At 45.8% G+C, this 16,989-nt stretch overlaps 1 protein-coding gene across 2 annotated transcripts; it reads right to left on the bottom strand.

Annotated features, from left to right (window-relative positions):
• Positions 1-3,676: 3,676 nt before the first annotated feature.
• GNPNAT1 (glucosamine-phosphate N-acetyltransferase 1) lies at positions 3,677-16,787 on the bottom strand. Of its 2 annotated transcripts, none has more exons than XM_075129995.1 (6): positions 16,709-16,787; positions 11,415-11,593; positions 10,102-10,164; positions 6,359-6,486; positions 5,818-5,879; positions 3,677-5,204 (listed from the first exon to the last, which is right to left on the bottom strand). In XM_075129995.1, exons 2-6 carry the CDS (start codon positions 11,566-11,568, stop codon positions 5,057-5,059), a joined length of 555 nt encoding a protein of 184 aa, XP_074986096.1. In that variant the 5' UTR covers positions 11,569-11,593; positions 16,709-16,787; the 3' UTR covers positions 3,677-5,056. The 2 variants fall into 2 exon arrangements, with proteins under 2 accessions (XP_074986096.1, XP_048710821.1); XM_048854864.2 differs by having other exon boundaries at positions 16,693-16,784.
• Between the last annotated feature and the right edge of the window lie 202 nt (positions 16,788-16,989).

Here is a 16,989-nt window from a genome sequence, read left to right as displayed (position 1 = left end):
ACAACCTAGAGGGGCATACAATTGCCTTTCCACGAGTAACACAAGGGGTCAATGGCCTTTGCTAGGAGAAGGAACCCTACACTTAAACCTACATCCACATTTGCTGCCCTGTTTATTGCATGTGGGTTGTGGGGATGAAAGAGTGGGCCTGGAACTGCACACACTTTTCTCAATATAGTCCAGTCACAATACAGGTGAGTCAGCAACACAGTACCCACTGCAGCCTGTTAAATCAGCATCTTGTGGCAATGGGGATTGGAAGTCCTTAGTCACAATCCTGCATGCAGACAGCCTGGGCAGGACAGCCATTTGTTCTAGACTAAAGCAGGGGTCCTGCTTGTATTCTGCCTTGGTGTCAGAGCAGCCTTGTCGAGGGGACAGCACTGCTTTCTTCGTAGAGGGAAGGGAAGAAGATCCCTGGAAAAAATGCTTACTCTACTCAAACCTGCTGGAGTGCTGTGCCTATCCAGTTCTTCTGCTGTTTAAATACAGGGAAAACCCAGATAAATTTTGCAACTCAGACTGTTCACGCCCTCCTGGACAGAGGCGGGAGCCCTGAGCAAGGGGCCGCTATACTCACAGTACATTGGCATGGTACAGTATGGATATTGCTGTACTCAGTGAGACGAGACTTCCTGGCAAATTGCAGCGAGAAGAAGAAAATGCTGGTTACGCTTTTTACTGGAATGGCAAATCTGAGGAGGAACCCAGATGCTCTCCTCTTTGCTTGCAAACTTGAGACACTGCCAAAGTGTGTTAATGCCAGACTTCAAGTATGAGGGGGTAGCCGTGTTAGTCTGTATCCACAAAAACAACCAGGAATCTAGTGGCACCTCTAAAGCCTAACATTTATTTGGGCATAAGCTTTCGTGGGTAAAAAAAACCACTTCTGCAACTGCCTCAGAAGCCCAAATAAATGTTAGGCTTTAAGGTGCCACCCAATGCCAGCCTTGTGCTCCTCATTAGCCTAGCTAACATATGTTATACTTCTGGCATCGGGACACATGCACTGACAACGATCCATCCAGCAGAGGATAAGGACGATGTCTATTAAACCCTTGATAGGTAGCAGGTCGGTCCTGTGTAATGAACTGATCATTTTGGGCTATTTTAATGCCGGGATGGGTTGTGACTATGCATCTTAGGGCAACGTGGAGAGGAAGGAACGCTGCCCCTGCCCGCTCCATGGCACCAGCTGCACTGCCTGGTTTCAGCTTCCTGCCTCTGAGCTGGGGTGGGGAGATGTGGGGGGTGGAGCTGTCCCCAGGACCACCGTGCTCTTGTGCTGGAGGTTGGGGGCAATGCCCTCCATGTCCCTAACTCTGCCCATGTGCTCAGGGCTTCTGCCCCACAGGGAGCACCAGGGCTCTGGGATTCAGCCCTGCAGGGGGGAGGGCAGCGTGCCCAGGATCCGGGCTTCAGCTGTGGGGCCACCTGGGGACCAGACCCGCAGTTGAGAACCACTGCTCTAGAGGTACTCAGGGGATCACAGTCACTTTATTTGGCAACTATTTGCCTCTGATGTCACTAAGTATTTTTCTCTTGGTTGGTTGTATGGATAAAGCATTTAACACTGTAAATCTTTTGCATTTCTCTGCTCTTCTTAAATTAGTGTTGCCTGAAAGTTTTATATACTCTCAAACTTCAGCCAGCCCCAGCTCTGTGGAAGAAGTGGTAGTAAAATCAATGTACATGTTATCAATTTTGATGAAAAAACAGGACACTTTGTTTTAAAGCAGTTCCGCTACGGTTAAACATGGAGTCCTGCAGCACCCCGCTCCTTAAACTTTTCATGGTCATCCAAGTTCAACAGTGTGATTGACTACTAGTGGCTCTTTAGTCAGCTGGACTGTGAGCCAATTTGGCCACACCTTCAAACGCTAAAGGTATGCTTCCCCAGTTCAGTAGATCAAAGCTACAGGCAGAAGGTAATATTTCCAACTGGCAGTCGATTTAGCAAGTCTAGAGAAGACCCACCAAATCGACAGCAGATTGCTCTCCCTTTGACCCCTGTACTCTACCCCTGACAAGAAGAGTAAAGTAAGTCAATGGGAGACTTTCTCCTGTCGACACCCTGCTGTGTAGACCCTGCAGTAACTAGACCTAAGGTACGTTGGCTCCAGTTATGTTATTCGTTGCACAGCGTAGGTCGACTTACTACAGTAGTGTAGACGGAGCCTAAGTTAACTCCATACAGTTTAACCTTAAGTTATCAAGTCATAGATGACTGGCACAGCTAAAGGTGCAGTAGGAAGAGGTAACTTCAACAACTGCTGGTTTTGCTACCATCAGTCTGCCAGGGTTCAGAATGTAGCCTCTGATACAGAGCGAACAGTACTTTGGAAAGCTCGTACCCGTCAGCGCAAGATGCGTGAGCTGGATTTCTCCCAGTAAATGCATTATCCAACATGTAATAGACCAAAGCCTTTAACTGTCTTAAATCAATATAAGGTAGGCCTATAACAGCTCCCTACATGTTCTTGTACATGTTTTCTTACGAACTTACCAGTTATTTTTAATTGGGAAGCAATGAGGCCAGGAACCATCTCACTCTAATAAGGACCTGAATGGACTAGGTCCCGTAGATCAGTGGCTCTCAAGACTCTTGAAGGGGTACAGTCATTTGGAAAGGTTGATTTGTCTTGTGTAGCCCTGAGTTTCAATTCACTTAAAAACAACTTGCTTACAAAAATCAGACATAAAAATACAGAAGTGTCACAGCACACTATTCCTGAACAATGGCTGACACACATTTTCACCATATAAAATTATAAAACTGATCAATTGGGATAGAAATACGGTACTTACATTCCAGTGTATAGTCTATAGAGCAGTATGAACAAGTCATTGTACAAAATTTTAGTTTGTACTGATTTCGCTAGTGCTTTTTATGTAGCCTGTTATACAACTAGGCACATCTCTAGATGAGATGATGTACCCCCTGGAAGACCCCTGCATACTGTAATGTACTTTAAACTAGATAAAGTTCAACATCTGATTAAAGTTGTGAAGAACAGGAAAATCCACATTAACCTGGTGTCGCATAAACCAGCTGTCACTTCTGCTAGGAAGCTGGAGTCTTAATCACAAAGGCTTGAAAGTCACTTCCTTATTTAAATGTCCACTAGCACTTTCTGAACTTCATAAGGTTAAAGCAAGGAAGAGAGAGGCTGTGTGTTTTTGCACTGCTGCTAGCTTTCTCAGCAATAACGTATTCATTTTAAACTTGGCTGGTAGCAAAAATACATTTACATACTGTACCATCTCCCAACAGTTAGGTGTGCTTCTGTCACATTCAGCAAAGGGTTGGACTGTTTAGCTCAGGTTTAGGACCCCCAGGTGGAATAAACAGGAGTTCTCCAGCTCCAGGACTGGTAAAGTTCAAGTGATTGATAGTCTCTAATTAGCTACTATTAGTATTACTGGGCTTCTTTATTTTGTAGTCTCTCCTTACAGAGCTCAGGAATGGTCGTTCTGAAGAAAGTTTGGTCTGCATCCAATATCCTTATTTAAATCACTCGGAGAAAAGAGACCATGATCTTTAACAGATATTTTAAAAAGGTGATCTCCAGATGAGGGAAGGCAAAAACGATCAGGTTGGATCTAGACAATTTTAAGGAAGTACACACACAGCTGGTATAAACCTCAATGTGAAACACATTAAGGACAAGGAAAATATGGCAGTCTGTTTATTTTAGATTAAACAATGCTTTTTTAAAAAAAATAAATAAAACCTAGACATCACCAAGAAAACAATATATTAGAGTACTATTGATTACATTAAACAGAACCCTCACCACAACTTAAAGTAGTCCTCAGCTGAAAAGAGAACAGTTTCTAAGGCCTAATTGTTCAAAAACAAGAAGAGATTGTTCTGTAGTAACCTTTATTACTCAAAATACCCTATTCATAACTGTAGTTTTTGTCACTCTCCTACCATATGTTACCATTGAAACAAGGGTTTTATTGCCATCAGTGGCAAGAATTGCTAAAATCATTTACCCAATGTTAAGAGCAGACAGGACAATCCAAAGCAGCTTCAAGCTTTTGGTACCAGGATTTGGGATTTCTTTGCTAATCAGCAATTAAATTTGTGTAAGCAGTTACCATCAAAGAAGAATGTATATCTGGCCCAGTAGAATTAAGTGTGGCAAGTAATAAGTCAAATGTGTTCACTAACTTGGAGCACATCACTGATACAGAAGGTGTTAACTCTTGTTCTCAAATGACATTAATCTAAATAGAACAGAAATACGGAAAGCCTTACTCAAGATGAGAAAAATATTTTGCACTTTAAACAACTTTAGAATTTCCTTGCTCTGTGCACAAGCCACAAGTTTGTAAGTGACTGCTTTGAATCTTTCCAATATATCAGCTGAAGTGCAGGTCCTGAATATGTAGTCTGTATTCAGTTGATATTTTAAAATATAAATGAAGTATGGCCAATAAATGTCTACTATAGCCACATTATACCCTCCAACTATAATCTGTTCAATCTAATTTTTGGAAGCTAATGGCTATGAAACTTTTAGGTACATTAATGTCAATAGCACTGAAGTCTACGTTTTAAGGTTAGAAATAAAACAAGTTCCTTTTCTGCCTTACTACTGCTGCGTAATAGGGTGTGTTCCCCACACAGATTACATTTTCCTTCAATGAAGTACAGAGAGAAGCTCAACCCCCACATTACCTGCCCTTTGGCTACCAAGAAGCGCAGAACTTTAGAAAAATACAAGGCAAGAAAAATTTTGTGATTAAAAATATATACCTTTTGTTAAAAACCATACCCTTTATAACCCAGCTAAGAACAAAAAAACAAAACAAAAAAAAAGCTTCACTTAGGCTGAACAGTAGTAAAATTAGTACCAACCACTCATCACCCCCCGAGACCTTTGAAAATGTCATTCAAATTGCAATTTTTACACATCTGTTGTCCGGTATCTACAGGGCTCATTACATTTGCAGCAACAAACTATTTAAATTTTCCATGAAGAGAATGAGTTTGTATCACAATGTCCTCCACCAATAGTCTTTACAAAAGAAAAGCTGGAAGTTCTTAATTAAAGAATTTTTGACACATGTAGTTTTCTTCAGATACTGAATATCCAAACTTTTTATAGAAAGCCACATTTTTGGGCAGACACTCGAGAGTAATTTTATAACAGTTCAGTCTCTTACTTAGCAACGTAAGCGTAGACATTAATCTGAAAGAGACAGAGAACACGAATGGTTATATAAAATGGCATTGGATCAATTAAAGTTCAATTCTTCAGCATGAATGCAAACATTTCATTACTACTATTAGATGATACCTCTCTGTGCAGTAGAAGCTTAAACTGCAGTGATAGAAGCCGTTCAGTTTTCTACCTGAAATATTACTTCAACTTTTACTTGGAGAAAAAAATTCATTTTGAGTTTGTTGCAGCGGCATGAAGGAAGCACAGCACCCTTTCTTACAGTAGATCATGAAATGCCATTGTGTAAAATGATTCACATGAATTAAAACAGATTAGCTAACTTCCCATGGAGAATGCAGAAGCATCTATTAAAGGGCAGTTCATTTCAGCTGTTAGGTAGGTACTTGCAATTCATTAGTCAAACATGCCCTCGAGCACAATGTGACTTGAGGGGTGTGCCCATGTCCGCATGCACACGCAGAGGAGTGATTTGTTATGGCTTGAGCCTAGTTATTGATCCGTACATGTTCATCGAAGCAACTATAGCATGTGTGTTAACAGATGCTAGAAACTGGATGGGATATACGGGGTTCCTGACCTGTATGGTGTTACAAGGTAAAGACTGTGAAGAAATACTTACAGTTTGCCAAGCTGCTTTCCTCTGCATTCGTCACTTACTACAACATCTTCTACCCTTCCTCTCTGAGGAAATATATGTGTGTGTGTTCAGTTTACTATAGCACCTTTAAGTCATTTTTCAGTTAAATTAACAAGTGAATCTCTACCATTGCATCATATTTTGACAGGCAAGGAAAACAGATCTTAAAATAACAGGTTTCAGAGTAGCAGCCGTGTTAGTCTGTATCCGCAAAAAGAAAAGGAGGACTTGTGGCACCTTAGAGACTAACCAATTTATTTGAGCATGAGCTTTCGTGAGCTACAGCTCACTTCATCGGATGCCGTAGCTCACGAAAGCTTATGCTCAAATAAATTTGTAAGTCTCTAAGGTGCCACAAGTACTCCTTTTCTTTTTACAGATCTTAAAATGTCTTTGTAGCTTACATTAAGAGTATACTAATCTTATTCAGTTTGACAGTAAACTGTATTTACTATTTTTGAAAAACAGTTAGTTTAATGTAATTTTTTTCTCTATAATTACAGTCTGGAATGCACAAACACACCTTTGCACATGAATGAGTAAATTTATGTTCTATAACCAGTGTTGCTGTAGCAACAATCTGTCCCAGATTTGTATCTTCCACAACAGTCACATAGTAATCACCGGATCTCTTCATGTGTTCGAAGGTTTCTGTGGGAACAGGAGAATAGTAAGATAGACACATTTTATTAATGGATTAGAACTAACAGCCACATGAACTTATTTCGAAGGATAAATTCTAATTCATAGCACTGAAGAATTCAACGCCACAACCCAAGAGGCGATCAAGAAATTAGAAACGGACAAAACTCAACAGTCAAAAAGGATCTGTTTCAAATTAGGATGCAAATGGCTAAAAAAGAGTAGACAATACAAATTCTTGTGTTCTGAGATGCAGGGAGAAGACCCTTCCCTTGCTGCTAGCATCACAGACCCGCTAAGATCAAGGTAGATCACTCTTCCTCACAGTGACAGACTTTAGCTTGAAGCCCTATTAGTTTTTGTAAGCAGACCAATGAAAAAAGGGCAACAGGATGACCTGGGTAATTATAGGCCTGTCAGCCTGACACTGATCACAGGCAAGATAATGGAACAGCTGGTATGGGACTCAGTGAAGAATTAAAGGAGGGTAATGTAATTAATGCAAATCAACACAGGTTTATGGAAAACAGATCCTAATTCAGGCCTTGTCTAGACTGGCAAGTTTCTGCGCAGTAAAGCCGCTTTCTGCAGTGTAACTCCCAAGGTGTACACCCTGCCAAGCCGCTCTGGGCGCAGAAACTCCTCAGTTGCAGCGCTGCAAAAAAATCCCACCTCGACGAGAGTTGGAAGCCTTACAGTGCAGAGGCTCCAGCGCCGTATTGGCAGTGTAAACACATTACAGCGCAGAAAGCAATCAGCTGGCCTCCGGAAGGGTCCCATTACCCCTCAAGTGGCCGGTCTGCTCATGGTTTTGAACCATGGCTGGCTGCCCCGCCCCTTTCAAAGCTGACAGCCCTTGCGTCCTGTGCTGATCTGCTCCGGGACACAAAGCAAACCATTAATGTGGAATGCTTGTGCTGTTGAGGGTGTGTGTGTGAGACACACTCTGTTCCCCAAAACACACACACTCTCTCTCTCCCCCTCTCCATACACACACATTCCCTGTCATACACTCTGCCCCACCCTCCGCTTCAGTTGAAAAGCAGCTGGGAATCTAGTAGGATGCCCACGGAACAATGGGATTGAGAAATCGGCATCATGGGACGCTGTGCCTTCCCCGTGAGGCATTGCAAGCCCTTCCCGAGGCATCCTGCGGCCAGTTGCACAGTGGGATAGCTACCACAATGCACTGCTCTCTTTGCCACTGCAAGAGCGGCTAAAGTGGATGCGCTCCAGCGTCACAAGGAGCACAGTGTGGACACGCAACGGCAGTTTAATTCCAGCGCTTTAATAAAAGTGGATACACTTGTTGCGCAGAAACTTGCCAGTGTAGACATACCCTTTCTTGGTCTCTCTTTTAATGAGATTACAAGTTCGGTAGATAAAGGTAATAGTGTTGACATAATATACTCAGATATTAAATGGATTAAACACAGGCTAACTGATAAGTCTCAGAATGTGATTTGGGCTGGGTTCTTGGCCCTACACTAGTTAACATTTTTATCAGTGACCTGATAAAGTTTCAAGATGACACAAAAATTGGAAGTGGTAAACAATGAAGAGGACAGGTCACTGATTCAGAGCAATCTGGATCACTCGGTAGGCTGGACTCAAGCAAATGATATACATTCTAATACAGCTAAATGTAAATGTATACCAAAGAATGTAGGTCATACTTCCAGGATGGGGGACTCTATCCTAGGAAGCAGTGACTCTGAAAAAGTTTTGGGGGGTCATGGTGGATAATCAGTGGAACATGAGCTCCCAGTGTGATGCTGTGGACAAAAGAGCCAATCCCGGGATGCATAAATGGGAACTCGAGTAGAAGCAAAGAGGTTATTTTACCTCTGTATTTGGAACTGATGCGACTGCTGCTGGAATAGTGTGTTCTGGTACCCAAAATTCAAGAAGGATGTTGATAAATTGGAGAGGGTTTAGAAAAGAGCCACAAGAATAATTAATGGATTAGAAAACATGCCTTATGGTGATAGACTCAAAGAGCTTGACCTAATTAGCTTAACAAAGAGAAGGTTAAGAGGTGACATGATCAGTCTAAAAATATCTATAGTATGTGGGAAATAAATATTTAATAATGGACTCCTCAGTCTAGCAGAGAAAGGTATAACACGGTCCAATGGCTGGCAGTTGAAGTTAGACAAATTCTGACTGGAAATAATGGTGAGTGTAATTAACCATTGGAACAACTCACCAAGGGTCGTGATGGAGGCTGGCCAGGTGAGACCCACTTCCGGGAACCTCCTCCAGCTGCAGAAAGCTCCGCATCCCCGCACTGCTTCCTGCTCCCATCACTTCCCAACCACGGGGGGAGGGCTCATTGCGCAGGGATCAGCTGCAGTGCTTCTTGCAGCCAGGGGGAAGTTCCCAGAGGTGGATCTAACCCAGCCCAGATAGCGGCCTCTGTAGCAGAAGAGGAAGTCCTGTTCTGTCCCTCCCCAGCCCCACCAGGACAGCATTGGAACCAGGGGACTCAGGAGGCCATGTCCCTCTGACTTTTTAACAAGGGCATAGTTTGGGGGGCTAGGAGGTAGAGTTGCCCTCACAGACTGCAAGCCTTGGGTAAGAGCTGCACTTCATGGTGGGGGACCTGATCACGGTTATCAGCTCCCACACCATGAAACAGTACCGCCTCCTGGCCCCTCAAACTACGCCCATGTTAAAAAGTGAGGGTGTGTGGCTCCATGCCCCCGAATCCAGTGCCCCCTCCTCCCCACCGCACTTCTACAAAGGTTCTGGCACCTTGCCCCCACCCCTGCCCATCCCCGGCTCCAGGCCCAGTGTTTGGAGGTTAAAGAGGCCTTGGGCTGGGGGGGAAGCGGGGGGCAGGCGTGTGTGTGGAACCACAGTGCCCCCCGACCATGGGGCCCTGGGTGGTCATTCACTGTAAGGCTGGCCCTACCCCTGCTCAGAAAGTGATGACATCCCCCCATACCATGAGACCCTCATGTTTGCGCTTCCAGCTGCCCAGCTCTGAAGGCAGCACCTCCATCAGCAACAGCACAGGAGATACCATGACCCCCCCACAACCCTCTTTTGGGCCAGGACCCTCATGGTTATAACACTGTGAAATTTTAGATGTAAATATCTGAAACCATGAAATTGACAATTTAAAAAATCCTATGACTGTGAAATTGACTAAAATGGACAATGAATTTGGTAGGGCCCTAGTCACACAGGAGGTCAGACTAGGAGATCACAATGGTTCCTTCTGGCCTTGGAATCTGTGAAACAAGCTCACTGCCTCAACAGGAGCGAAGACAAGCCCCAACTTCAAACTGCAAGTGGTGATGGACAGACCATAACAAGACACGTTCTCTCTAAAACTCTACCTGAACACAAAGAACTAGAATTTGCCCCATTTGTGCGCGTGAACTCTGAAGTCACCTGGGACAGGCGAATGAATGTCACAGTGACCATGAGATCCTAAACCACCTCAAAATGCTGAAATCTGCCTGGAGAGGCCTGGGCTAACAAACTCGCCTGTGGCATCATCCAGCTACAGAAGTCAAGAGGTTCATTCATGATCAGATATGCTGTCAACATTAATAACTTCCTGTTCCCACCCTTCCCCTTTTCAAATGCCAAAATAACGAATAATGTACTCACTGATAAACTGTTCAGGGCTGACAACTCCAGCTTCTGTCAGCTGACCCAGAACCTTAAAAAAGCCTGTTGCAGAAAAGTACAACAACAAAAAAGTTTAATACCAGATAAAGATCAGCAATTAACTAGCCCAAAGAATATGGTTCCAGCATTTCAGGTACAAATTCTAATCTGTAAGTCTGTGCACACAATTGTGCAAGCAAAAACAGCACTTTACACCATATAGTTGTACCCACGCAGAGGAGACAATGTGACACCTGAATGATTACTGAAACAGCTCCTAGAACGCCCCCCTGTATTCCCTCAAGATATGTAACACATACCACACAAAAGCAACATTGACGTGTTCCAAGTAAAGTGAAGTTTTTAAGTACGTTGAGATTCATGATGTGAAGGGAATCGACTTCTCCATATACCACCTACCGTCTAGTTTAGTTACATGTAAAGAACTCCACATACTCCATACGTATACTGACAGAATTCTATATCCTGAAAGTGAATTCAACATTAATTTTGAACTCACGCCATAAGCAATGTTAAATGATTGTCTAATGCTGTAACAATGAAGTGTTTTGAAAGCAGACAAGAGATGTGAATCAAAGCAAAGACAGAATGCTAAGAAACTATGGGTACGACCCTAAAGCCTTGCAGGTTCTCAGAGCCTGGGATCCAGCCCAAGCCTGAACCTCTACCCTGCAATTAAACAGCCCCATAGCCTGAGCCCTATGAGCCCAAAGTCAGCTGACAAGGCCAGTCACAGGTGTTTAACTGCAGTGTAGACATACCCTATCAGGTTTACATTTTCATGGATCCTCAGAGAAATAATTTGAATGTTGAACTGTATTTTCAAAACAAGTTTTCCCAAGTTCCACAGCTAAAGAATTAGTTGAATTTTCTAACATTCAAATGAATACGAATCAGTATACTGTTTTTAAAAAGAAATGTATGTTACTTCTACAAGAGATTGTGATGAACAGGAACATGTGGATTACTTGAAAGATTTGAGCTTTAAGATTTGTTTTTAGTGCATTCTAAATATCGGGAAAATCTGTTTTAAGTGACCACAAGCAAGTATCAAACGCCTAAGCACTCAGCTACCACAATGGGGCCCTATACGGACCTAGATGAGATATAAGAGGTGGTTCTCAACTAAAGTACAGATTAGATTGGATTGGATTGTAAATCTCAGAATGATTTCAAAATGGTTAATAATGAAGTGAGGGCAACCTACTGGAAATGGTTGAGTGCAGGTTGCACTGTGTACAATTCTGATCCAAAATATTCATTACACAATAGGAAATAGAACTGGACTTCACCTCTATTTATATCAGCAGTGCAAAGGGGTCTCAGAACTAAACCACCCCCTGGGTCTAAAGGCGAGATGGCAGGAGAAAATGTTGCTATGTTCTGGCTCCAGTCAAGTTCCTGAAGGAGACGTGGGTCAAACATTGGTATGTCATCAGGCATCATGGCAGCAGGGGTTGCAGGAGGTGTACTGAAATCAAAACATAGATGCATTCTATAAAAAACATTTGAGATTGAGTTAATGTTTATACCCAGTAATCCTGGTAGCTACATAGTAATATGATTGTATGTTTATACCCTTATTCCAGCTATTTACACAGTAACGTGTTTTCTCTATGATGCAATGAGAAGTTAATGAAATTTAATCTCCTATTTACTTTATCAGCAGTTGTACTGTTTGAACTAGAACCTACCAGGATTTGGGGTTAAAAACAAACAATAAAAGTACATACTTTGAAGTTCCTTAATGCATGTTAAGTAAAGCCCATTTAATTTAATTTTTGTGCTAATGAATCAAACTTCTTATGGAATTAAGGTAACTAGAGCAGATTTTGTACAGTATGCTTAGCCTTTACACCCAGTTCAAAAAATCTAGCACTCCAAATAAAGAAGAAGAAATGCAAACTTCGCTACTGTACCTCAAAGCTATAGAGACTGCAATTTGGATAAGCAAAATTACACACTTTTTGCTGATAGAATTTTTTTTTCAACTATCCATTCAAGGCCACACTAGTAGTTTAAAATTTACAAAATCAAATGCAGTCTTTACTGAAAGGCGCAGGTTTTCACTGACTGTTTCACCACTTGGCTAGCACTGCCATGGTTACAGTGCGACAACTGTAAATGATTAAAATAGAATATGAGGGAAATGTTTGTTATTCAGTGGGTCAGGGGAGGAGAATAAAAAATGGGAAACAAGGGAAATTTTGCTGATTTCTTTAATCTAGAGGTACATTCTTTGTGTGTGTGTGTTGCTTCTGTAACTAGACTATCTGATGGGGTATATAAAATGAACTAGAACACAAAAGAGCGACTTCTGAGGCTAGATTTTCTCTTTTTTAAAAAGAGTCCTCTTTATCTATCTTCAGTTGAACCAAAAAGCCACCACTCTTCAATGCAAGATACAGTGTTCATATATACCACTGGACATGCCAAAGTAAACTAAGTTGTAAAACGTATTTTATTGGGATCCCTATATTTCAAAAAATGCCTTTTACATGAATTATAAGACAGTGCAACATCTCTGTAATTCTGTCTAGGGAAAAATGCAGAATGTGTTACGTATGAGGCATTTTAATGGAATCCAGAGCACAGAAGTGTCAGATCAGAAGGCAGCACTGTGAGTACAACAGGAAGCACTAAATATTTTCTCTCTACCTGCTGGTATATGATGACCTTTACATATACGCCCTTTTCACAAACACTGATATACTTAAATGAAAACATCTGCAGTGTATATCCCTTCTGGGTAAACGCTAACAGAAACTCTCCACCTACCTTTAAAAAAAAAATTGGAAGTAACACTGAACCTCTACTGAAGGATCTCACGGGACTATACAATCAAATTAAGCCTAGTACTCTTATGAGGTAGCTAAGTATTATCTTAATTTTAAAAGGTGGTGAAATTGAGGCACCAAGAGGTTAAGTGACATTCCCAAGGTCTCAGGAAAGCCAGGAATGGGAATGCAGGTTTTTTGATGCCCAGTCCTGGGCTTTAGTGACTAGACCATGCCAAAGTCTGCAGTGGACTTTCAAGCTATAATATGTGTTTGAATTACTCTAAGGCTGACAAGAACTAAGCCACTGTAATTCAAGCCATAGCTCTGATACCTCATATGATAGCTAATGTTATGTCGGACTAAATAAACCCGAGCATGCCTAGTTTTAGTTGCTGGATCATCCTATGCTGCTATTAACCTCTCTCTTTAAAAAGCTTACCCAGAACTCATGGCTGATCGTAAAATAATAGAGCTCTACTCAAACAATATTCTATGCAGAACAAAATTGGAAGTAATTTCAGTATTGTGTTAGAGAATGCTCAGAACACACACTGAAAAGAAATATTAGAGAAGAGAACACCAGGAAAATTAACATCTTTTCATTTAGTATTATTTTGATAAAGTAATAAACTGACTTATATAATTCAACGCTACAAGACACAAGGCTGGTTGGTCCCTGGGTTTCCTCTAGAAACCAATAGGAGCTTGGATCAATCCCAGCTCAGACTGGGAAGGAGTGCAGAGGACCTGTTCAATATCAGCACCCATGACAGTTTAAACAGACATGAATATGCTTTGAAAAAGTCCTGTCCTCCTTTGCCAAAGATGAGGGGCCTGGCAGGAAAGGGGCAGTCAAAAACTATTTCAGTGTACTGCAAACTAATTATAGGGAACTTCCACTTCTAAGACCACGTTCTGCAGTTGGGTACATGTGAGCAATGTCCAAGGAAGTCAAGTGAGCTGGGAGCCTACACCATCAGGAAGAGTTTGAACCACACTGAAGGTGTGTGGAAAAAGCATCCGATGAAGTGAGCTGTAGCTCACGAAAGCTTATGCTCAAATAAATTGGTTAGTCTCTAAGGTGCCACAAGTACTCCTTTTCTTTTTGCAAATACAGACTAACACGGCTGTTACTCTGAAACATGTCCTCACTGTAGCAACTCTGAGATGCCTGCCTCCTTCCACTCCCTTCTGACATCACTGTGCTGTGCTAGTCTCCAGGACACACCAGGGCAGATGGCAACAGAACTATGGTAGAATCTCAGAGTTACGCACACCAGGGTTACAAACTGGCCTGTTAACCACACACTTCATTTGGAACTGGAAGTATACTATCAGGCAGCACCAGAAACAAAAACAAAAAAAATGTAAATATAGTACCGTGCTGTGTTAAACATAAACTACTACAAAAATCAAGGGAAAGCAGCATTTTTCTTCTGCAAAGTAACATTTCAAAGTTGTATGAAGTCAATGTTCAGTTGTAAACTTTAGAAAGAACAACCATAACATTTTGTTCAGTTATGACCATTTCAGAGTTACGAACAACCTTCATTCCCGAGGTGTTCGTACTCTGAGGTTCTACCGTACTTAAAATTTGTATTCTCACAAATAGAGCCATTAGTCGCCATAGTTAATTAAACAAAGCCAGGAGGGGAGTGAACATCTCTTTAGAGGAGACCAGGCAGACCTCCCCTAAGGGAGAGCTGTCCAGGGATCCCAGCCACAGGTGAACGCTAGCTTAGTCTGCATGGAAAAGTTACAATGAAGTACACCCAGGGTCAGCCTTGGGCTAGGAGGAAAGAGACTTCTTTCCCCTACACTCTCATCCCCCTGTCCCCGCCACCATATCCCCCACTCTGCCTGCCCCACACACAGTCTCACCCCAGTCCCCACACATCAGGAGCCCCCTAGCCCCAACCTCCTTCCCAACCATGTGTTCCCCCAGTCAGCCCTAACCCCTGGATATTCCCTAATCCAGCCCCCCACCCACCCGGTATGCCCAGTCCAGCCCCCCTTCTCCCAACATGTGCCCCCTCAGCCCAGCCCCCATCCACTGTGTACCCGCCCCAGCCAGCACCCCCCCTTAAACTACTGTATCTCCCCAGACCTCTCCTCCCGTACCTCACACTGAACGTACCCCCCCCACCGAACAACCCCCCAACCTGGTCCCCCACAGAACGTGCCCCCCAACCCAGCCCCCCCATCGAACAACCCCCCCAACCTGGTCCCCCACCGAACGTGCCCCCCACTCCAGCCCCCAAACCAGATGTACCCCAACCCAGCCCCCCCCACCGAACAACCCCCCCAACCTGGTCCCCCGCAGAACGTGCCCCCACCCCAGCCTCCCCACCGAACAACCCCCTCAACCTGGTTCCCCGCAGAACGTGCCCGCCACTCCAGCCCCCAAACCAAATGTACCCCAACCCAGCCCCCCCACCGAACAACCCCCCAACCTGGTCCCCCACTGAACGTGCCCCCCAACCCAGCCCCCCCATCGAACAACCCCCCCAACCTGGTCCCCCACCGAACGTGCCCCCCACTCCAGCCCCCAAACCAGATGTACCCCAACCCAGCCCCCCCCCACCGAACAACCCCTCCAACCTGGTCCCCCGCAGAACGTGCCCCCACCCCAGCCTCCCCACCGAACAACCCCCTCAACCTGGTTCCCCGCAGAACGTGCCCGCCACTCCAGCCCCCAAACCAAATGTACCCCAACCCAGCCCCCCCACCGAACAACCCCCCCAACCTGGTCCCCCACTGAACGTGCCCCCCACCCCAGCCCCCAAACCAAATGTACCCCAACCCAGCCCCCCCACCGAACAACCCCCCCAACCTGGTCCCCCACCGAACGTGCCCCCCACTCCAGCCCCCAAACCAGATGTACCCCAACCCAGCCCCCCCCACCGAACAACCCCCCAACCTGGTCCCCCACAGAACGTGCCCCCCACCCCAGCCCCCAAACCAGATGTACCCCATCCCAGCCCCCCCACCGAACAACCCCCCAACCTGGTCCCCCACAGAACGTGCCCCCCACTCCAGCCCCCAAACCAGATGTACCCCAACCCAGCCCCCCCCACCGAACAACCCCCCAACCTGGTCCCCCACAGAACGTGCCCCCCACCCCAGCCCCCAAACCAGATGTACCCCAACCCAGCCCCCCCACCGAACAACCCCCCAACCTGGTCCCCCACAGAACGTGCCCCCCAACCCAGCCCCCCCATCGAACAACCCCCCCAACCTGGTCCCCCACCGAACGTGCCCCCCACTCCAGCCCCCAAACCAGATGTACCCCAACCCAGCCCCCCCCACCGAACAACCCCCCCAACCTGGTCCCCCGCAGAACGTGCCCCCACCCCAGCCCCCCCACCGAACAACCCCCTCAACCTGGTCCCCCACCGAACGTGCCCCCCACTCCAGCCCCCAAACCAGATGTACCCCAACCCAGCCCCCCCCACCGAACAACCCCCCCAACCTGGTCCCCCGCAGAACGTGCCCCCACCCCAGCCCCCCCACCGAACAACCCCCCCAACCTGGTCCCCCACAGAACGTGCCCCCCACCCCAGCCCCCAAACCAGATGTACCCCAACCCAGCCCCCCCACCGAACAACCCCCCAACCTGGTCCCCCACAGAACGTGCCCCCCAACCCAGCCCCCCCCCACCGAACAACCCCCCCAACCTGGTCCCCCACAGAACGTGCCCCCCAACCCAGCCCCCCCACTGAACGTGCCCCCCAACCTGGTCCGCCACCGAACGTGCCCCCCCCCTCAGCCCAGCCCCCCCAGAACGTACCCCCCGGGGCGCTCACGCAGCGACGGGCGCGGGGCTCCAGCGGCCTCCCCCCAACGCCGGCTCCGCGCCGCACTCGCCGCACGGACGTGGCAGGGGCGGGGCCAACACGCAGGCGGACGCAGAGCCAATCCGCGGGCCCCGGCCCCGGGCCCCGCCCCGCGGGAACTCCGGGCAAAGCGCTGGGCGGCCCGGAGCCTGAGTGGGCGGGGCTGGGAGAGGAAAGCCCCTCCCCCCGGCGGGGGCGCCCCAATCCCTACTCGGGACCCCCCCCCGCGGGCTACCCCCATGGGGGCATCC

Source organism: Caretta caretta, chromosome 6 (assembly GCF_965140235.1).
Source record: "Caretta caretta isolate rCarCar2 chromosome 6, rCarCar1.hap1, whole genome shotgun sequence".
In the NCBI taxonomy this organism is placed as follows: domain Eukaryota; kingdom Metazoa; phylum Chordata; order Testudines; family Cheloniidae; genus Caretta; species Caretta caretta.
This window is presented reverse-complemented; position numbering and strand designations above follow the sequence as displayed.

Bases quoted from the DNA above. Each gene is read 5' to 3' on its own strand.
- GNPNAT1 (XM_075129995.1), bottom strand. From the start codon at position 11,568: ATGATGCCTGATGACATACCAATGTTTGACCCACGTCTCCTTCAGGAA. The intron at 10,165-11,414 runs GTGAAGTCCAGT...TTTCTGCAACAG, and splicing joins CACTGCTGATATAAATAGAG to GCTTTTTTAAGGTTCTGGGT. The intron at 5,205-5,817 runs GTAAGTATTTCT...TGTCTCTTTCAG, and splicing joins GGAAAGCAGCTTGGCAAACT to ATTAATGTCTACGCTTACGT.